Source organism: Bos indicus, chromosome 18 (assembly GCF_029378745.1).
Source record: "Bos indicus isolate NIAB-ARS_2022 breed Sahiwal x Tharparkar chromosome 18, NIAB-ARS_B.indTharparkar_mat_pri_1.0, whole genome shotgun sequence".
In the NCBI taxonomy this organism is placed as follows: domain Eukaryota; kingdom Metazoa; phylum Chordata; class Mammalia; order Artiodactyla; family Bovidae; genus Bos; species Bos indicus.
The window spans coordinates 54652167-54673733 of NC_091777.1; the positions used below are offsets into that span (position 1 = coordinate 54652167).

A 21567-nucleotide genomic window follows, 5' to 3' on the forward strand; every position below is an offset into this window, starting at 1 on the left:
ACAGCCACACACGACTACTGGAAAAACCATAGGTTTGACTAGATGGACCTTTGTCAGCAAAGTGATGTCTCTGCTTTTTAATACACTGTCTAGGTTGGTCATAGCTTTCCTCCCAAGGAGTGTCTTTTAATTTCATGGCTGCAGTCACCATCTGTAGTGATTTTGGAGCCCAAGAAAATAACATCTGTCACTGTTTCCACTTTTTCCCCATCTATTAGTCATGAAGTGATGGGACTGGATGCCATCATCTTTGCTTTTAGTTGAGTTTTAAGCCAGCTTTTTCACTTCTCCTCTTTCACCCTCATCAGGAGGCTCTTTAGTTCCTTTGCTGTCTGCCATGAGAGTGGTAAAATCTGCCTTCTGAGGTTGTAGATACATCTCCTGGAAATCCTGAGTCCAGCTTGTGATTCACCCTGCCCTGCATTTCGCATGATGTGCTCTGCATGTAACTTAAATAAGCGAGGTGACAATCAGTATACAGCTTTGTCATACTCCTTTCTCAATTGTGAACCTGGCTCATAGATACACGGGAAGGTTCTTTTCTGCTGCTTTGCTTGGCTGCATGAGGAGGTAAAGGCTGGAAGCCCCTCTAGCTGTCTTGCCATCACAAGGGGTGCTGCTGTCCCAGACCAGCAGTGTGGAAGAGGGGCTGAACCTGGGTGAATTCAGAGTTCACCTGGACTTTACCAAGCCTGGACCCGCCCTACCAACCCTCTTACCTGGGATGATGGGTTCCTGCCTGTCGAAGGTAGCTGAGGGGGAGTCCTGAGTTACAGGTGAAATCGGCCATACTCAACGTGAATGAATTAGAAACACTCCAAATATCGGACCCCAGATTTATTTATTTTTGGCTGTGCTGGTTCTTCATTGCTGCATAGGCTCTTCTCTAGTTGCAGCAAGCAGGGCCTCCTCTCTAGCTTCGGTGCATGGCTTCTCATTGCAGTGGCCTTTCTCGTGGTGCAGCACACGTTCTGGGGCTCTAGGGCACTTGGACTTCAGTAGTTGCAACTCCTGGGCTCTAGAGCACAGTCTTCATAATTTGTGGTGCATGGGCTGAGCTGCTCTTTGGCATGTGGGATTTTCCTGGATTGGGGATGGAACCGGTATCTCCCGGGTTGACAAGCAGAGTCTTTACCACTGAGCCTCCAGGAAGCCCCGCAACAGTTTGATTTTAGCTGAGTGAGACTTATGTCACACTTCTGACTCCCAGCACTGTAAGGTATCAAGTTCCTGTTTTTTGTTTTTTTTATTTCACTGTTTCTGATTTAAACCACTTGGCTTGTATAATTTATATGGCAGTCATGGAAAACTGAGAGAGGCCCATCAAAACACAGAAACCAAATTAAGTCCCGAGAAGACGTGGCTACCCTCCAGGCCAAGACCTGCTCCCGTCTCTCCCTCGCAGAGCATGACCCCAGGTTAGCAAGAGGGGAATCTCTGGGTCCACTAAAACCCACAGCTGTGCAGGCTGGAAGTCCAAGGTCAAGCGGCAGCAGACTCAGTGTTGGGCGAACACCCTCTTGCTGGATGGCTGTCTTCACGCCACACCTTCACACAATGGAAGGGGTGAGGATACTCTGTGGGTTTTTTTTTAAATGGCACTAATAACTTTCACAAAGGCTTCATCCTCCTGACCTCCCAAAGGCCCCACCTCCAAACCCCATTGTCTTGGGCAAACAGATTTCCACAGGGGAATTTTGAGGCGACACAAATGTTCAATCTACAGCAGTCAGGACCCCTGTTTAAGCCAGCCCCATGGTCCTGAGGTCAGCCCTGGCCTCTTCTGTGATCTGCGTGGGTCGCCGGTGTCCAGAGCTGGAGCCGGGGGAAGCGGAGGCGGTCTGGAGGTGCCATCCCCACAGCGTCACTGCGACCGCCACCCAGGGACTGACTGGCCACTGAGGACAGACCCTGGTTGCAAGGCTGCGCCCCCCACCCCCTTGTCATCTCTGGGGCAAAGGGTGCTGGGGGCAGCACAGAGAAACAAGATCCGTAGATTAGTTGTTTTTTTTTTTTAAAATAACTGCATCCTTTAATGGCAGTAATACAATTATTGGATTAAGAGACCACAGGAGAAAGGACAGGTGGTGTTTCTGGAAGACAGATATGGAGTACAAAAAGGGGGCGGAATAGAGTCATGCGACGATCATTGTAAAAATACAGTACGTTATATACATATTTGCACCGTCAACTTTCAACTCTGAAATAGTATTTACACTTTTGTTACAATCCTGGTTAGAGAACAATTTATTTTTTTTCTTTAAAAGCTCGGCCTGATGGCAAATGAAAATTTTGGGTGAATTCATAGTCCCATGAGGTTCTTAGGCTGAATGTTCCAAGAGGAGGGTTCCAGCTTCTATTTCATCCACAGATTTCAGTTTTAAAAAAGTATTTCATTTTGCTTCTACAAAAGAAAATTCTCAAAGGAGGGGAAAAAAAAACCAAACAACCCAACACCCAACCACAGCCACACTGCGTATTCTTTCTTATATTACAAACACCAGGGGCTGCAGCCCTCTGCTTCGAAGCCAACACTGGTGGCTGAAGAAAAATCTCATTAATGATTGTTAAAAAAAAAAAAACAGAAAAAGACACAAAGACAAACCAAATCCCCCTGATCATGGTGCTCTGACCCTGTGGGGGTGCCTCCCCAGCCCTTGCTTCTGGCACCAGACTCTATGACTGTTCCTTTTCTGGGGAGGGGGTGTGGGACCTTCTTTAACCTCCCACCCCAGGGAGGTGGGAGGGGCAACCCTCTGGCTGGCTGGGACACCAGGCTTCCTCATTATTAGCAGGAAGTCAGCGCCCTTAAGCGAGGTGGCCGAGATGGCAGGATGAGGAGCGAGGCAGGAGAGAGTGGGCATGTGTGGGAACACAGGCCGTGTCCAGCTCCTGAGGTCACGGTGTGGGCCTCTTCTGGGCTCTGTGGACAGGACAGGAGCTCAGCCAGGGTCCTGGGGGCGGTGGGGAGCCCAGGGCAGCCCTTTCGGCTCCCTTCCCGGCTCAGCCGGATGGATGAGAAGAGCAGGTCGCGGGCTGTGGGGTCCTTGCCCCGCTCACAGCAGGGGACCGGTCACCCTCCTGGCCCTGGCCAGCTTCCCACCGTGTCCTCAGGCCCACTTCCTGGACGTGGCCATAAAGCCAACACTGCACATGCCTCTGAACCCATGCCCCCTTTGGCTTGAAAGAAAACCAAACACACCAAAACCATGGGCCCTGAAGGTACACTATGAGGGGTATGGAGAGAGGGCGATGCTTTGCCGACCACCACCCCGGCTCCCTCCGTCGGGAGCATGGTGGCACGGCCACGCACGGATCCTTGAGCTGTCCCCAGAGGGGCTGGGGCCGGCACACTGGGCACGTGGCTCTGCCTTCCAGGGCCCAGGACAGAGCCTGGCATGCGGGGAGAAAGGAATGTCCACAAGACAGGGGCTAATACTGACGGAGAGCACACGGTCTGCAGGGCCGCCGCCCCGCACCAGCCCTGGCGACTCCAGGTCCATCTCTCACCCCGGAGTCTTCTGCCGCAGGCTGGCGGGCGTGGGTTCACGGGTGAACTCTGGACAGAGGGGGGCGGGGGCAGGGGGGCCCTGCAGGTGAATCCAGACGAGACAGCAGTGGGAAAGGACTTTGTTTCTCCTGGCCCAGGCAGCTTCCAAAGGCTCTTCTTTCTTGATACTTCCTCGCTTCCACTGGCCCCTGAAGCGGGTCATCATGGCCTGCACGCTGCAGAGGAGACGCAGAAATGCCTAGACCTGCTTCCCCGCGGGGCCTGCCCGCCATCTCGGCTCCAGCTCTTCTTGTTCATGCAACACTTCGTGCCTTCTTGACGCCTGCTGCTCCCTTCGTCCTGGGGGTGGGGTTGGGGGGGGTGGGGGTGGCAGCAGGAGGAGGGGCCCAGCTTTGCCCAGAAAACCCACCAGACCCCCAGCCGCCAGACTGGAGCCCCAGCCTTTAAGGGAGTCCCTGAAAATTGGGCCCGGCCAGGCCAGGCGGAGTGCCAGCTGGGCTGAGGCCCAGGGGACTCACGACTGCTCACATGCACGTGGAGGTTTTGTTGGCGGGCACCTAGCAGCCCCGCAGCACTGACCAGAAGTTAAAGATGGTTATATACAATTCATATGTTTTAAAGAAGATACTACTTAAAAAAAAAAACAAGATAGAGAGAGGAAAAAAGAAAACAGAATAGGAAGAAAGAAAAGAAAGAACACCCAAACCCCCTCCCCCCTCCCCCCAAGCCCCAACTCTGGTCACTGCCCTTAAATATTGCCCTGGGAAGGGTGGGGTGTGGGGAGCGCTGGACTCCGGCTTAACACTACTGGCAGAAAGGGGAGGCGGTGGGGTCGAAGCCTTTAAACACATCTTTCAGGGACCCAGCGTCCTGCTCACCCTCTTGGGCTGGGCTGTTGCCAGCAAATGGGCTTCCGGAGCCCGTCTTGGGTGCCGGTTTCACGGTCCCGAAGAGGGTGGGCACGGGCAGGTTGTGCACGCCGGGCTGGGGCAGGCTGCCCTCTGCTGATGGGGCACCCACAGCGGCAGCGGGGGCCGCGGCGGCCTTGGGCCGGGGCCGGTTGTAACTGTTGTATCTGTCCGTGGCCGTGGCCCCGTCGGCCCCGGGCTTCCCGGACTCGGGCTGTTCCAGGGCGGACTTGCGGACAAACGGGGGCTCCTTGGCCTTGGCGGCAGCAGAGCTCCTGCCGTTGCCCTCAGGGCCCTTGGGTTGGGCGCCCGTGTCGGCGGCCGGCTCCGCGGCTTTGCCCCCCGCGTTGGGAGTCCTGGGGTCGTAGAGGCTGATGCCGCTCAGCACGCTGCTCTGGCCGCCCCCGCCGCCCTGGCCCAGGCCGCCGGCTGCCAGCACACGGGGGTCGTAGGGGGCGGTGGCTGGCGGGGAGGACTCCCCGCTGGGGCTGGCAGCTGGAGAGGGCACCTCGGCGGGGCCAGGTTTGGCTGCCCGGGAGGAGGCAGTGGCGGAGTCTGTGGGTTTCTGCAGCCGGGGGTCGGTAGGCGTCTTCCGCACTCGGGGGTCACTGGGCTTGTCGCCGGAGCCAGGGGTGGCCAAGGGGCCGGTGACGTTGACAGTCTTGAGAATGCGCGAGAGGAGCTCAAAGTCAGGCAGGCTGGAGCCGGCCGCACCAGCATCTGCAGAGTTGCCCGCGCGCTGCCGGGAGTTGGGGGGCCCCGAGGCGGTGGCGCGGTGTAGCCTGGGATCCAGCGCCGGCAGGGACTGCAGGGCGGCGGGCACGGGGGGCGCCGCCTCCTGCTTGGGCAGGGGCAGCGGGATCAGGTCCTCAGGGCTCCAGAGCACAGTGCGGGCGAAGCTGGGCCGGCTCAGGGTCACGTCCTTCTTGATGTGGCTGAATTGCTGCAGCTGTGACCGTGGGTCCCGCAGCGGGTGCCCAGGGAGCGGCTCCAGGGGAATGTTGACGGCCTTCTCCCGCAGGGCTCGCTCCCCTTCCTCTTCTTCCGCCGGGGGTGGCCCAGACCCCTTGGAGCCCCCGGGACCGGCAGGGCTGGAATGCAAGCCACCGTCGGGCTTGGAGCTGGGTAGGGAGCGAGCCAGTCGCGGGTCAGAGGGTCCGGTGTCACCTGGGCCTGACCCACTGGAAGCCTCGGCATGGCGAGAAAGCCTGGGGTCCCGGCTGAGGCGGGGGTCGGCCAGTCGGCCTCCTGTGGGGTGTCCCTTCTGGAGGCGGGGATCCCCCAGCCCACTGCCGCTCAGCTCTCCAACAGAAGCCTGGGGCCGGCTGGACGTCTGCTGCCTCAGCGTCTTCAGGATGGAGGTGACACTGCTCCCACCTTCATCCTCATCGCTTGAGTACCAGTTTCCAGTGTCACCTGCGAGCGAGCAGACAGGCGCAGGGAGATGGTGAGTGGTCACCATACTCGCCACCAGCCCTCTTGGATCCCACAGTAGCCTGCTCCCCACCTCTTATCTCTCAGAACCTCTATTTCTCTCGCTTAAAACACCTGCTGCTCACCCTCCCCACCACCACAGAATGGCACGAAGAGCCAGGGAGCTCAGGCCAAGCACGGAGCCTGGCAGGTCTCTGTCTATTGTGGACGGACCCTTCCCTGTGTATCGGCACCGAGCTAAGGACTTTGCCTTATTTGCCACAACCACCCAGGATACAGCGTTGTCACCACGCCCATTTGACAGATGAGAAAACAGAGGCACCGACACAGCACCCCGAGATCGGGGACAAAGCCAGGCCTGAGCTCAGACTCCCGAGCCCCAGGCTCCGGCGCTGCCTTCTCACCTGGGTAGACTCAGACCCTGCCACGGCAGACCCTGCTCTGGGTGCCCGTGAGCAGCAGCCGCTGCCTGGGCTCTCAGTGAGCTTGGGCTCCCAGACCCCTCACAGTGCTCCCGCACCCCAGGGCAGGCAGTCACCAGCTGTTAAGAGGCGGGGCCAGGTGAGCAGACGCAGAAGCTGGCCCGTGTCCAGCCTCCTCGGCAGGTGCAGTCGGAGACCCCGGGGAGGGGACTGTCCCGTTCTCACTGCCCCACTTGCTCCCCGGCTCCTGGCTGCACGCTCCAGATGCCTTTTCTGTCTGCCCCATTCCCCCCAGGGCGGATGCCACCAGGGCACCACTCAGCCCCACAAGACTCGGCAGCTGAGGTGGGGACTGTTACTGGTTTGGTCAGTGACTGGCTTTCATCTCTGGGCTTCCCAAGGACACAGTCTGGGGAGCAGGGGCTGAGTGTCTCCCTCCAGCCTCCTCCGCGAGGGTGCGGTCTCCTCCAGGGACCAGCCCACTGCCCTCCTCCACGGGACCAGGGTCTCGCCCTTGTCCGCAGGGGTCCTCCCGGCCACAGGCTCCTGTCTGACGCAGACCCCAGACCTAGGCACGCCCCACCACTCCCCACAGGGTGGCCACGGCCCGCGCCCATCGGGGAGAGCCCTGCCCCGGGGGAGGACACGTGCCTTCCTCATTCTCCCGGTCCTGCTTGCTGCTCTCAGCCAGCCTCCTCGCTCTCTCCTCCTCCTGCTGCTTCTGCTGGATCCTCAGGTACAGGGCCCTCTGGGCCGAGGGCAGGAAGTCGGGGACACCGGCGCCCGGCTTCGGCCGGCCTGGGGGCCCTCCCTCAGAGAAGCTGTCTGGCTCCAGAGGGTGCTCGGGGAAGAGGTGCTCCCCAGGCTCCCCCGGCAGCTCTTCGTAGTGCCCGTAGTCCTCTGTGGCAGGGAAGAACCGAGCGTTCACGTCGGGAAGGGCCGTGCGGCACCAACTCCGACCCACCCGTGCCCTCAGCTGGAAAACCACCCCTGATGGCGATGGGTGAGAATGCACAGCCCACGCCCTCCTACCCTTCCCGGGAGGGGCCCTAGCAGTAGGGGACGGAGCAGCCAAAGGGGGAGGGGGAGGTCCCAACTAGGACGCAGCCACTGAGAATGGGATTCACGGTGAGGTTTAGTGACATGGGCAAATGCTCATGAGGTGAGAACAGGACGGAACGGCGTACGAATGTTTATAAAACGCAAAGAAAAGGCTTTGAAAAGACAGACGGAGAACAGGCCCTCTGGGAATGAGAGCGGGGGGAATGAGATTGGGGGAGGGGGTTGAGGCATCGTTCACTTTTTTACTCCACTCATTTCCCATCTGTTTTAAATACTTTTGATGAGCATTAATCTTATAGTCTCTTTAAATAAATAAATAAAGAAAAACACTCAATCTCACAGTAAGCTCATAATATGAGTTCAATCACAGTAAACAAAGACCCATAAAGAAAAGAAGAAAATACACCAAAACGTTGCTATGGCTACAAGTCCACCCAGAGGCTGCCGGCGATTCCTTCTCCTTCCACAAATGTTTCTGGGCAGCTGCTACGTTTAAGGGAACGGGATGGGTGGGGGTGTTTCTCCAGCACAGCATCTAGGAAGCACCAGGTGGAAGGGCTTGCCATCTCTCCTGAAGGGTGGGCAGCGTCCGGCACTAGCCGCCTCCCTTCGCAAATGCTAAAGATAGAGCCAAGGATGAAGGGAACAGCATGTGGAGGTCTGTGACGAAGCGCCTAGAGACTGTGTGTGTGTGTGTGTGTGTGTGTTGGAGACAGAGTCCAGTGAGCACTGCCCACAGGCCATTCTGCAATGATGAAATAGCCCCGAACTGCACCTACTGAGTGCAGCGCCCCTACTGAGCAGCTGAAATGCGGCCAGCTCTACCAAGAAAGGGAGTCCGTAATTTAAGCTAAAGTTCCAGGAGTCAAACGCTTAAATCTTTTTAGAAAGATAAACACTTCCTGCTGCTGCTGCTGCTGCTAAGTCGCTTCATTCGAGTCTGACTCTGTGTGACCCCAAAGACGGCAGCCCACCAGGCTCCCCCGTCCCTGGGATTCTCCAGGAAAGAACACTGGAGTGGGTTGCCATTGCCTTCTCCAATGCAGGAAAGTGAAGTCGCTCAGTCGTGTCCGACTCTTCACGACCCCATGGACTGCAGCCTACCAGGCTCCTCTGCCCATGGGAGTTTCCAGGCAAGAGTACTGGAGTCGGTTGCCATTGCCTTCTCCGAAATACTTCCTATGTAATCGTATAAAGCAAAATGTGAAAAGCCACTTTCTTCCAGCCTCTGAAGTTCAGAACATGGGAACTCAGTGTGCCAGGCTGCTCTGGGCCACAGCCTCACTCCTTAAACAACAGTCCCACCCAGCCCCCCTGTAGCTGATGGTTTTACAACGCTGAATACCATTAAAGGCAACTGAACGGCACAAAAAGGGTAGATTTCACAATATGGGCATTTGAGTCAATTACGCCAGAGATATCATCACCAGCTGGACAGACTTTTTGCTTCCCCACCTGGACCTTCATGCATCTCACATCCATTGTTTAAAGGGGGAGGAGACCCTTTCGGTCAGGGTCACCTGCTTTTCTCATGTGAGAGCGTGTCACTGTCCTGGCGCCCTGCCCACACACCTGTTTTTATGTCTCCACATACTAGACGCCAGCGTAAACTCTACCCCGACCTCCAGCCTGGTCAGCTCCCTGATGCCCGTCGTCGACTCCACGTGGTGTTAAATGGGCACCTTGTGCTTTCGGCAGCCAAAGCGCAAGTGCTGCCCTCCTTCCTCCCAACCTGGCTCTCTGCAGCATCTCCAGCCCCAGGGACAGCGTGGGGCACCTGCCCAAAGACTCTGCCCCCCACAGGCATCCCCACCCAACCCTGCTGCCTTGGCCCCTTGGCCCCATGGTGCTTCCACACCCAGCCCTGCTGACTCCCAGTCACCCTGGGTGCCCCTTGCCTCACATCTGCCCAGGGTGACTCCAGGGCAGCCTGCAAGCTTCCCAGACTCCCCTCCATGCTATGAGCACCCATGGCCCCCGTGCTCCTCTGCTATCCCCATCCTTCCACCGAGCACACCTCACCATGGCCCACAGAGTCTCGTGTGCTTCTTTCCCCTGTCCTCCTGTCCCAAGCCACACGAACACCTGGGGAGTCCACCAACAAGGTGACTGGCTGGAACCTCTACCTGCTGCGGCTCCCCCCAAGCCAAGCCTTCCTCCCGCTTCACATCCCTCTCCCATTTGCTTCTCACTTACACCTCGGACAGGCGGTGTCACACCAGAGGACAGCCGCCCCCAGCCCGCCTCCACCCGTCACCCGTCGCCCCACTTTACTTCCAGCAATGACCGACGCCAACATGAGTGGCATGCTTATTGACAAGTTTCCTGTCTGCTTCTCACCACTGAAATGCCGTCCAGGCCTGCTCTGACCCCAGGCCTGGAAGCACGCCTGGCCCCCTGGACACCTCCCATCCTCCTAGAGGCTACACACCGTCTCCTGTCAAGCAGCACTGTCATCCAAGCACCCTGACAGCCGGACCTTTAGGTTGTTAACAACACATGTTCTCATTTTAGCAAGAAAGGAAGGAAAAGAGGAAGGAAAAGAGGAAGGAAGATGGTCAGTGTGGCAACAGAACGAGCACAGTCGAAAGGGAGCTCCAAGCCAAGAACCACCAGAAGCAGGCCACTGGCGGAGGGCACCTCAGCCATCAAGTTTACACCATTTGGCATCCACCCCCTAACTTCCCACACTCCCAGTCCACACACACCCAGCAAACTTACAAGAAACTAAGTTATAGTGATGATAACATCCCGCCCAGACTCAACAGGGTGGTGAATCCTACATCACTGAAAAGGTTCAGCCACTTATGGAACAGAGATGGAGTTGGATTTATGTTTTCAAAGACTCAGACCAAGGAAGGAAACCCCAATATTCCTGACTACATTCCACTGTGCAGGCCCCAGTCGGCCCCCACCCTGAGCCCCGCATACCTGCGTCCCCAATGAGTCCCGGCTCCATCTCCATGCCCTCCTGCTGCTGGTAGAAGTTTTCATAGAAGTTCTGGGCTGGTGGGATGGGGGGCATCATTCCAGAATGCGGGGAGTCTCCGGGACCGTAGGGCATCATAGGAGGGCCGCCGGGGCCCATGGGTGGGCCGGGGTTCATGCCGGGGCCCATCGGCATATCTGGGTGCATGTCGGGGTGCATGTCAGGGTGCATATCTGGGTGCATGTCGGGGTGCATGTCAGGATGCATCGGGCCCCCCATCGGCCCTGGGGGTCCCATGTTGGGCCCAGGGCCCATTGGCCCAGGGGGTCCTCCGGGTCCAGGGAACCTGGAAGGAGACAATGGTGCCTGTGAGAGAGGCTGCAGAGAAAGGCGGGACCTGCAGCCTGAGGAGGGCTCTGACCAGGCTCTGAAGGCTCCAGAGATACCACATGCTGGCCAGCTGGGCACTCACCTTACGCCCAGCTTCTCAGCCAGCTGCCCTGTGGGCCGCACCACGATCTCAAACAAGGAGGGGATCTTCTTATTGTACATGTCCTGCTGCTGCTGCAGCTGCTGTGGGGACAGCGGCTCGTGCGCTGGCAGGGGCATCTGAGGGGGTCCGGGGGGCGGGGGTGGGGGAGGGGGTGGGGGCGGGGGGCCACCCTGCATGGGCCGGCCATTCGGAGATGTGGGGGCCGGGGGGCCGGGCGGGCGGGGCGGGGTGGGCAGGAGGCCCACGCCGGGGGGCGGCTTGGGCAGGGGGTTGATGCCCTGCTTCTTCAGCTCCTCCACCTCCTTCTCATCCTCGGCGCCCGCCTCCGCATCGTCCGCCAGCATCTGCAAGCAAGGACAAAGGCGTCTGCGAGTCATGATGGGGAGGGGCAGGTGGTAATGTAACCCTCCAGGGCTGAGACCTGAATTCTCCAAGCAAAGTGCTTCTGCCCCCCGAGACCCTTATAGCATAAGGCCACCGACCACGAAACCTCTCGGGAACAGAAATCATCGCCCCCGTACCACCTACGCATCCACTCCTGGTGACCGGCTGATAGGGCAGCCATTCTTATTCTGCCGCAAAATATATGCAACATACCATGCACTATTTCACCATTTCCAGGTCGACAATTCAGACATCAAGTACATTCTCAATGTTGTACAATTGCCACGATTATCAAGATCTGTCACCTCAGAGAAAACGCCACGCCCTCAAGCAAGCGGCCACCCCCAACTCCCCGCCTCAGAAGACACCACGCCCACCAAGCGGCCACTCCCCCAGAAGATGCCACACCCATCAAAAGGCCACTCCCACAGAAGACGCCACGCCCGTCAAGCGGCCACTCACCACTATCCCCCAGAAGACGCCATGCCCATCAAGAAACCACGCCCACAAAAGACGCCATGTTGTCAAGCAGCCACTCACCACTCTCCCCTCAGAAGATGCCACGCCAACCAACTGGCCACTCCCCCAGAAGACGCCATGTTGTCAAGCGGCCACTCACCTCTCTCCCCTCAGAAGATGCCACGCCAACCACCCGGCCACTCCCCCAGGAGACGCCACGCCTGTCAAGCAGCCACTCCCCACTCCCTTCTCAGAAGACGCCACGCCCATCAAGAGGCCACTCCCCCATGAAGTCATCGCTCCCATGGAAAGGCCACGCCCCACCTCCCCTCCCCCAGCCCCTGGCAACCACCCACCTCCTGTCTACGTATTTGCCTATTCTGGACATTTCCTATAGACGAAGCCCTATAATATGTGGCCTTTTGTGGCTAGCTTCTTCCACTGAGCATCGTGACGTTTTCCAGGTTCACCCATGGTGCAGCTGTGTCATCTATTTCACAGCTAATGCTCATGGTTCTGTTTGGATTTTAAGCGCCTCACCGCACTTGCAATCAAACCGCCAGCACTTATGAGGACCCGCAGGGCCAGATAGCAGGGCTGGTGTCTATGGAGGGCTTCGCGGTGCGCGGACTCCTCCAGCCTAAGTACCCAACCCTGTGTTTCAGCCCCGCGGACAGCTAAGCATTTCCCCCCGCAACAGGGCCCTCACTGGACCGGGCCTCTGTCTGGGCATTCATTTTTCCCTCCATATATGGCTCCATGCCCCCCAATTGCTGAGGTCTCTTATTAAAAGGTCAGTTCAGAGTGACAGGCCTGGTCTCCTGTATTCACTATGGGAACACCATCAGATCCCTCCAAAGCACTACCCAAGCTTTGTTAAGATTAAAAAAAAAAAAAGATTTTACATTTAGTTGTATCTCTTGATATTCCTGGCCCGATGACTACCAATTCCACAAGGGCAAGACCCCCAGGTTCCACCTAAGGCCTATTACAGGGCAGAGGGACAGTTTGAAAGTCTGGATTCAAGTGGAACATCCCACGGATTGGGATCCTGTGCCGAAGTTGATACCGCCGATCTGCCTGCGTCTCTTGGAAGGCCAATGTGCAAATGGGGCCTCGAGCCTGGGCCCCGGCACCTCTAAACAGGACCCTGCCCCAGCCTCCTCCCCACTCAGGCAGGGCGGCCTGTGGTTACAGAGCCGCTGGGCCCTGCACTGCTAGATCCTCACAGGGGCAACTCGGTGCCCTCAGGTGTGGGCAAAACCTAACAAGGTTACGCTTCATTTAACAGATACAAACTTGATGAGCTTCCTCTCGACCCGGGGAGGGGTACCACCGCCAGCCACTGAATGTGCCACACTCCCCTCACCCCCAAGACTAGGGTTGTGTGTCTCCTCACCACTCAGCACTCAGCAGGAACACTCTGCTGGGGACAGAGGCCATGGAGATCTTTTCACTGCTGCCCCCGGCCTGAAGCACGGTAACTCAGCACACAGGGCCACACAGTGGACTCAACAACTAAATGAACCGCAGTGCTGGCCCCCAGGACAGCCTCCTGAAGGTACTGCTGATCCCCAGCGCGGTGGGCCCCCTTTCCCATGCTCACCTCCTGGGGCCCCGTGCCTTTAGCTTCCCCACTGCGCTCTGCAGTTGGGGCTTCTGTGCCCATCCTGTGCTGGGGATGGAGTCTTACCTCACCGTGGCTTCCACTACAGGACTTCCCCCCCCTCACCCCTCGTGCAGACCCCACAACACCCTGCTGGACTCCACCTGGGGACACAGACAGCCCCTTGCGCTCACCCCTGTCCCCACCACCCGCCCTGGGTCCCGAGTGCAGCCTGAGGGCAGGCACTGAACCACATTGGAGCCCCGGACACTGACACATAAGAGATGCTGTCCCTCCCTGTGAAACCCTGAACCCAAACCATGCAGGCTGTCCCTCGGTACGTCTAGACTCCTGGGCCTCTGTGCAGCAAAGAGGCACTCACACCAGACCACCAGGCCCTGCCTGGGCACCACAACCCACTCCCACCACCAGAACTGATTCTGAATGATCCTCGGGTTCCCCAAGTTCAGAGGCGTGCTGTCAGTGGAAAAGGACTGCCACACCGGCAGACACACACAGACGTGTGGGGCAAGAAATGTGGCCATTTCATCAGGCCAAAGAAATAAGCTCGTGTCTGTCAAAAATTCTAAGCTTCTGCCCCAAACTAGAAACAAATCAAACGTTCAACTGGTGACTAGATAAACAGTGTCTCCCATCATCCATAAAGTGGGGTAGTACTCAGGAACTAACAGTGATGAACCACCAATACTTGCAACAACGTGGATGAGAAGCCAGATTCAAAACCACGCACACACTTAGAAGCTACATCCCATATAAATCTATTCATATGACTTCCTTGGAAAGCCAAAACTACAGGGACAGTAAACAGATCAGCGGTTACCAGGGGCTGGAGATGGGAGAGGTGCTGACTACAAAAGGGTGAGTCTTGAGGGTGAAAGTGACTTTTCTCTAGCTAGACTGTGAGGTAGTTACATGACTCTGTATCTGTCAAAACTCAAAGGTGTTTTTTTTTTTTAAGCTGGATACAAACTATACCTTGACAAACCTATGAAAGTGTGTGTATAAATCAATAACGGAAAGATTTAATGGTAAGAACCATAGTGTGTGCCACTTACTTTCAAGCGGCTCAAGGAACAAAGGAGAGCAACTGATAAAACAAATGGGGCAAAATAATGCCAATCAAGGGATCTCAGGTGGAAGAATTCTTGCCACTCGCTCTCACAGAACCATTACCAACAGTCCCAAAGGCAGGCGTGTCTCAAACCTGGAGTGGACAGCTGGACGCTGATGTATCTGGACAGACAGAAATGTCACTGAGATGTAAGAAAACAAGGCTGCAGAGAAGGGAGGGAGAGAGAACACAGAGGAGAGGGTGGTGAAGGCCCCAGCCTCAGTGGCACCACAGCCTGGCCCCAGGGCTGGCCCAGGAGCCTCAGGTCGCACCCCTGGGGGTCGGGCTACAACTCTGTCCAGGAGAGGAGGAGACGGCTGACCTTCCGCCTTTATCAGGGTTATTACCCTGGGCCCGTCGTAAAGGTTGAAGTTTTACTTTCTGACCACCAAAATTCGATTATGGAATGGTTTTTCCAGGTTCAACACTCATTAAAAAAAAAAAAAATTATCCATTTTGGCTGCACTGGGTTGTCACTGCTGCATGGGGCTTTCTCCAATTGTGGTGAGCGGGGACTATGCTCCAGCTGTGGTGTCGACACTATTAACCTACTGAGATTTGACTTGAGGCAGGGCACGATACTGATGCTCTCAGAATGTTTATGGCCAGAAATGGAAATGTGCCACCCTGATTTGCTTTGGGTTTTCATTAGAGTGTCTCGAGCTGTGCTGTCCAATATGGTGGTCACTGGTCACATGTGGCTACCAGGTGCTTGAAATGGGGTTATAAGTAGAAAGTAAGCACCAGATTCCTTAGACTTAGTATATATATTAAAAAAAAATAATACAAAATATCGCAATTTTTTTTCATATGTTTATTACTTGCTGAAATGGTACTCTGGACATGGATATACTGGATTAAATAAAATACACTGGTAACATTAATATCATCTGTTACTTTTTACTTTTTTCTAACATGGCTACTAGAAAAATTTGTATGTAGCTCTGCTGTGTTCTTGGACAGCATTGGTCTAGAGTGCAAACTCTGAATCTCCAGGAGGGGGCAGTCCTCAGTCAGAGATGACTCAGTTCTTCAAATGAGAAATGAAGCCAGCATTACTTTTTCCACTCCTTCCCCTGAGAAGGACTCACAGATTCTAGACAGCTACCAGTTACAAAACCCTATTCCTAGGCTCACAGGCCAAAAGGTACACCAAAGACAAGGACCTTCTCCCTGACGCTCTCCCAGGGAGGAGTGGATGTCCTCTTGCTCTGCTTGCTCAGGGCTTCCCCTGAGGCCCTCAGGCAGCCCTTGGCCCCATCTCAACAGTGAAGTCACCAATGGATGGATTCTTGGAAGCTGGCTAAGGCACTGATTGTTCCCAGTATCAAAAAATAGCCCATCTCCTCAAACCTCCTGGGAACCAGAAAGAAGGTGGGAAAGCCTTCACCTGGGAGGACACATTTTCTCACACCCAATCACCCTGCTCACACCCATTCACCCGATGACAGAGTGAAGTGAAAGTCGATTCTACTCTTTGCAACCTACGGTCCATGGGATTCTCCCGGCCAGAATACTGGAGTGGGTAGCTGTTTCCTTCTCCAGGGGATCTTCCCAACCCAGAGATTGAACCCAGATCTCCCGCACTGCAGATGGATTCTTTACCAGCTGAGCACCAGGGAAGCCCATCACCCTATGATAGATGTCAGGAAACCAAGGACAGGAACCGGGGCCTCCAAAGTCCTCAGTCTTGACTCCCCAGGGAGACAAAGGACATGAGAATGAGTTTCAGGCGTCCTCTGGCTGATAAGGAAGCCCTGATACCTCACTGGAGGGGGTCCCCCGCCCTCAGAGCTCCCAATGCCCTGTACTTTTTCTACTACATAAAAGACTTGGAAAAAAACATTTGACTTTTCCATCGAAACAGAAGCCATCCGAAGCCTCACTTCTTCTCCGTGCTCCCTGGGCTCTTGGAAGGCCAGCTAGGAAATCACAAGGTATGTTTGGAGACACACCAGGCCACATTCCTTTCAGGGAGCTGCTCCCCAGTTAACACCGCCCCAGGCAGAGAGAAGACACACACGTGACCACCCCCATCCTCCCTGCAGAGCATACGGTCCCCACTCCCTCCTGAACTCGTCCCAGCTCCAGATCAACGCAGCTGGCATCCTGGTCCCGCACGGAGGCCAAGCCCCTGGCTGTCCCAGTCCCCGTCAGCCCAGGCATTACCTTGTCCAAGAGCTCTCGGGTCTCCTCGGTCAGGGGGTCGTGAGAGAACATGCAGTCGTCGCCGTTGATACAGTTCCCAGTCGTGTGGTACAGCTTACACGGGAAATCACGTACATGGCAAGTTAAGGCGAATGCCTCACCTCATGAAACCCACCCCAGGACAGAAACCAAGCCCCTCTGTTTCAGAGAGGAGGAAACTGAAGCCCCGAGAGGTGCAGTGACTGGTTCAGCTGTGCACAGCAGGTTGGCAACTGAGCCAAGATGAGATGCCCATCTGGAGTGCAGCCTGCTCCACCACGCAGGCCTTGAGGCCCTGTCCTCAGATCTTCATTCAACAGGAAGAGGGTGAAAGTTCAATAATCTGCCCACGGATACACAGCCATTTGGAAAAGTCTCAGAAAGACAGCGGGCAATGGCATGGTCTCGAGAATATACTTGACCCTTGAATGACATAGGGGTTGGGGCACCAACCTTCTGCCCAGTCAAATATAGGAGTATAATTTATAATCTGTCCTCCACACCCTTGGTTTTCCATCTGTACCAAGAGTATGGAGGATAGATTATATATAAACTATACTCAGATTTTTGTGTCTTAAGATCCAACCAGCTGCAGATCCTACCAAAAACAATCCACGTATGAATGCACCTGCAGAGTTCAAACCCACGCCGCTCAAGGGTCAACTGTATATGTATGGGAACACATAACATGCGCGCCTCAGTTTACTCATCTGCAGAATGGCAAGAGCAGACCTGTTGCAGGGCAAAGGTGAGGGCTGAAAGAGATGGAGACGAGCAGAGGGCTCTCGGCACCTCGTCGGTGCATAAAGCGGGAGTGCGATGAAGGCCAGCTGTTAACACCAGTAAGGAGAAAAGGTCTACACCCTCCATGCACTCGAAGGTGGGCACCAAAGGATATCATGCATGTAGGGGCAGTTCTCGGCTCTGGCACAAAACCCAGTGATGTAAAACTTGCACAGTTCTCGCTTCTTTGGTAGCTCGATGTCGTGGCTAAAATTACAGTGGTCTCCCTGGAAGAGAACCAGTCAAAGGTAAGCTGTCCGCCAAGGAAGAACTGCTCTGTCACTGGGGAAGCACAGAGGGACCGATGACAAAAATGAACAGGCCCCTCCACACAGCCCCGGGCATTTATTCTGACCCATAAATGCAGTTTCCCACCAGCTTGAAACTTCTGCCAAAGTGTGTGCCCCTTTCTCCTGCCCCTGCCCCCTCCCCCTTGTCCTCAGCTACCCCCACCCACACCTCCTCCCTTCTGCTGCCTTCACTGCTTCTAAACCCTCCTCCTGCCTTCCCCTGTCTTACCCACTTACTGCTTTCTGCTTGCTGCATAACAGCCAGTATTCAGTTTCACTCTTCTTTCTTCCTAACAGAACCCCAAGCTGGTTTGTGCTCAGTTAAAAATACTCTATTTCCCAGCTTCCTATGCAGTTCTGCCCAATGAGATGTACATAAAAGTCCCAGGGAAGACAATACTGCCAAGGTATTTTTTTTCCCAACAATTCCTTCACACAGTTTTCTTCCTCCCAGCCCTTAGACGTGGTGATGGCACAGCAACCACTAAGCAACCACGAGGACGAAAGCCACATGCTTGAAGACTCCAGCATAAAAGCCAGGAAGGAACCTGGGTCTCCCATGGTGCCACTGATCACTGTACCTGCCCTGTAGTGCCCACTCCCAGACTCTTTGATCTTTTTATTTTTGGTCACATGACATGGCACACAGGATCTCAGTTCCCCAACCAGGCATCAAACCCGTGCCTGCTGCAGTGGAAGCACAGAGTCCTGTTAGGACTGGACGGCCCGGGAATTCCCACACTCTGTTCTGAGAGACAAAATGTCTATGGGTTTCAGCCAGTGGAGTTGAGCTTTCGGCTATTTGCAAACCATACAATCCAAACAAAACATCCAGGTGAACAGAAGAAAGAAACTGTTGAATACCTGCTTCCTCTTTCTCTTCCTAATAGCTATTCATTTTTGTTTGTATGTATTTCAAGTTTCTAAAAATAGTATGAACTGCAACTCTTAACAAGGAAAACTTTATGCACGTACACAGGCACACACGCAAACCTTTGCTTAAAACATAGTAACATTTTTTCTTGACACAGATACATAGGTACAGTATTCCCTGGGAACATGTTGGCCAATTATCTGCCCACTCACTGAATTTGAATAAAAAGTTGGCTGGCTGAACTGACACTGGATTATACTTGTTTCCTTCAGGACCCTGAGGTCACTGGCACATCTCTTGGCGTAACATTCTGCTGTGAAGGTCAAGGAGGGCCTGATCCCTTCCCACTCCCACCTCTTCTGCCTTGATGACTCCCTCTCCAACATTAAAGTTCACTAACTCAACCAGGCTATGTTACACCTTTGCATTAGCGACAGGTCCAACAGGTCCAACATTTGAGGTTCCATGGACTGGGTGAAAATTTGGCCAAAAAATCCCCCCAACCAAAACAACACAGATGTGTCACCAATCTCGTCCTGGCTCTTCAATCATTTCCAGGCCCCCGACGCATCTCTCAACTACTCCAAGCCCACCCAAACACTGCCCCAGAGAGTGTGGCCTCCAGAATGAAAGGAGACCAGGAGGCCCCTGGTCCCAGCTCCAGGCACCCTGGCCCTGGGACTGCCCTTACCCACGTGCACCGCCCTTCCACGAAGTATTTGCAGATGACTTTGCCTTTCTTGTCAGACTGCTGGTGGGGCTTGTCGTGGTCACTCCTCCGGTAGCTCCCACCACCATCCTGTTGGGAACACAGAGTGGGAATGGAAAGGAGAATTAAAAGGAAGGGCGGGGAGGGGCCTGTGCAGGCCAGGTAGAGTGGACTGCGAGGGTGAGAGGGGCTGACTGGCAGGGCTGACAGGGGCACCGGCCAGCCAGTTCCATCCAGGGTGCAGGTGGGTGGGTTAGAGCCCCACTGCTCGGAGCTGAGGATGTGCGTGCCACACACCAGCAGGAACGCATCCGCTCCGAGGCGGCGCCTTCCTGGAGAACTCAGAGAGCAGGTGACTGCAGGTGCTACAAAGATGTGGCTTTAAAAACAAGAGGGTCTCCCCCGAAGAGCATCACCCAGGAGAGCTGATTAGTGCTGAGAGGCTCACCCATGGGAACGGCTGATGGGAGCAAGGGGTTGGGATCAGCCTCAGAAGACAACTCATTTAAAGAAAAAAAAAATTTCAAGAAGGAGCCTTGAGTAAGAGCATCACAAGGGGACGGAGGGCCGACTTACGCCCATGTCGTCGTCATAGAAGTCTTCATCGTCGTTCATCCCGCCCTTGTTCATCCCACCTCGGCTGCCTCCTCGACCGCGGCCCCGGCCCATCCCTTTCCCTCGACCTCGGGAACCCCGGCCGCGGCCTCGACTTAACCCTGCAGAGGAGAGAGACGGCGTCCGTCCGCAGCCTCTGCCCAGGACCTGAGTCCCACAGCTGCCGCGGGAGCCCCTGCCCTCCCTGCCACCTCGCCCCTCGGGGCGCCTGCCTACCTCGCCCTCGGCCGTCCTTGGACCGGCGGTACTGGCTCAGCTCCTTGGAGTAGTCGTCGTAGTCCTCATCTCCCATCGGCTCCTCACTCTCTCCATACTGGAGCCCGAGAGGAGGAAAGCAGGAATGCATCATTCGGGGAACAGGGAACCATGTCCTGAACTATATATGCCACCTCCTTCTGCCTTTTTGTACGCTCGGGACACCACCAGGCTGGGGAAGAGCCAGTGAGCGGCCCCGGGACTCCCACCTGCACCCCTCTTCACCCACCCCAGCCTGGGCAGCATCTGGGTCCTAGTCCTTTCCCTGAGGTCTGTACGCTCAGGACTCCCAGCCCGTCACTCCCAGCTCCCAGGGGGCAGCGGTGCAGCTGGAACAAGCAGCAGCGTGGCCAGACCTCGGGCAGGGACAGAACATGAGTATGGCAGCTCTCCTGTGTGTGCAGGGGGTGAGTAAACAGATGACTACAAAGGCTTCGAAAGCACCCTGGGGAACCCTTTCTTCAGGGATGGGGAACGGAGGCGCCAAGAGAAAGGAGCGGCTGAGGATGTTCTGACAGCTCAGCCCTGGGAACCCTTTCAGTTCTGAACCTCAGGAAGGTTCTCTCTATTCAAACAACAAAGGAACATTTGGAAACACAGAAAGAAACCTGCCATCTAATGCCTTCTTCCCAGCAGTCTCAGGGACCGCCTCCAACAGAGGCTGCGCCCACCAGCCACGCTCCCCCCGCCCCCGAGCTGGAGAAAGCCTTACGTCCATCTCCTCCTCGTAGAAGTCCTCTTCGTCCTCCGGGTGGTCTCCTCCCACGGAGCCTCTGCCCCTGCCTCGGCCGCCCCTGCCCATGCCTCGGCCTCGAGACCCTCCGCGGCTGCCTCGGCCTCGGTAGCCCCTGCCTCGGCCCCGGCTGCCTGCATGATGATGAGACAGTGAACAAGGGAGACCTCAACCTCCGTCCGCCCGAGGTCAATCACTTCCTCCTCCTCCTCCAAGAAGCCTTGCAAGCTGCTCTGGGCTGACACAGTCCCTGGGCCTCTGGACAGGGCTGGCTCAGCGCCATGGACACACAGCTGCTGCACGCTCCCCACACGACCCTGACTGCTGCACTTTCCCACACGAGGGCACCAGGCACATGGGGCCACCGAGCACCCAACACGGGGCTGACCAAACTAAGAGGCTGTGACACACAACACCTACTGCCCTCTCCTGCATGCACTGATTTTCAGTAAACGTTTACGGTTTTTTTTTTTTTTTTCCAGATCCATGCATCCTTTATTCCATGACCAACCACTGTGTTGCAACCAGGCAACACTACACAGACGGGCAGTCACCCGCAACCCAGCTGTACAACAATCGGAGGCTTACAGTACATTTAAGGCTTTTAAATTTGGGGAAAAAAAAAAGCTTTTTAATAAAACCAAAGAACTCTCAAACCCAACCCCCAATCAACAGAAGTAGTGTAACAATTTTAAGCATCTTACATTTCTGATGCTGTTGGTGCAACCCCAGTGTCAAAATCCAAATAACTCCTAAACTAAAAAGATTAGTTTCATGAAAT

The 21567-nt window shown here is 55.6% G+C and overlaps 1 protein-coding gene across 8 annotated transcripts in view; it reads right to left on the reverse strand.

Annotated features, from left to right (window-relative positions):
• Positions 1-824: 824 nt before the first annotated feature.
• The window catches only part of ZC3H4 (zinc finger CCCH-type containing 4), a 40494-nt gene continuing 19751 nt past the window's right edge, over positions 825-21567 (reverse strand). For 6 of the 8 annotated variants that reach the window (XM_070771318.1, XM_019979438.2, XM_019979439.2 and 3 more), the window contains 10 exons: positions 20766-20920; positions 20015-20111; positions 19760-19899; positions 19166-19273; positions 17426-17537; positions 16510-16619; positions 10739-11103; positions 10269-10612; positions 6927-7175; positions 825-5835 (listed from right to left, as the gene is read on the reverse strand). In XM_070771318.1, coding sequence (XP_070627419.1) covers positions 4316-5835; positions 6927-7175; positions 10269-10612; positions 10739-11103; positions 16510-16619; positions 17426-17537; positions 19166-19273; positions 19760-19899; positions 20015-20111; positions 20766-20920 — 3200 coding nt within the window. In that variant the 3' untranslated portion in view covers positions 825-4315. The remainder of the gene's footprint in view (positions 5836-6926; positions 7176-10268; positions 10613-10738; positions 11104-16509; positions 16620-17425; positions 17538-19165; positions 19274-19759; positions 19900-20014; positions 20112-20765; positions 20921-21567) is intronic. The other 2 variants (XM_070771319.1, XM_070771321.1) reach the window with 2 other exon arrangements.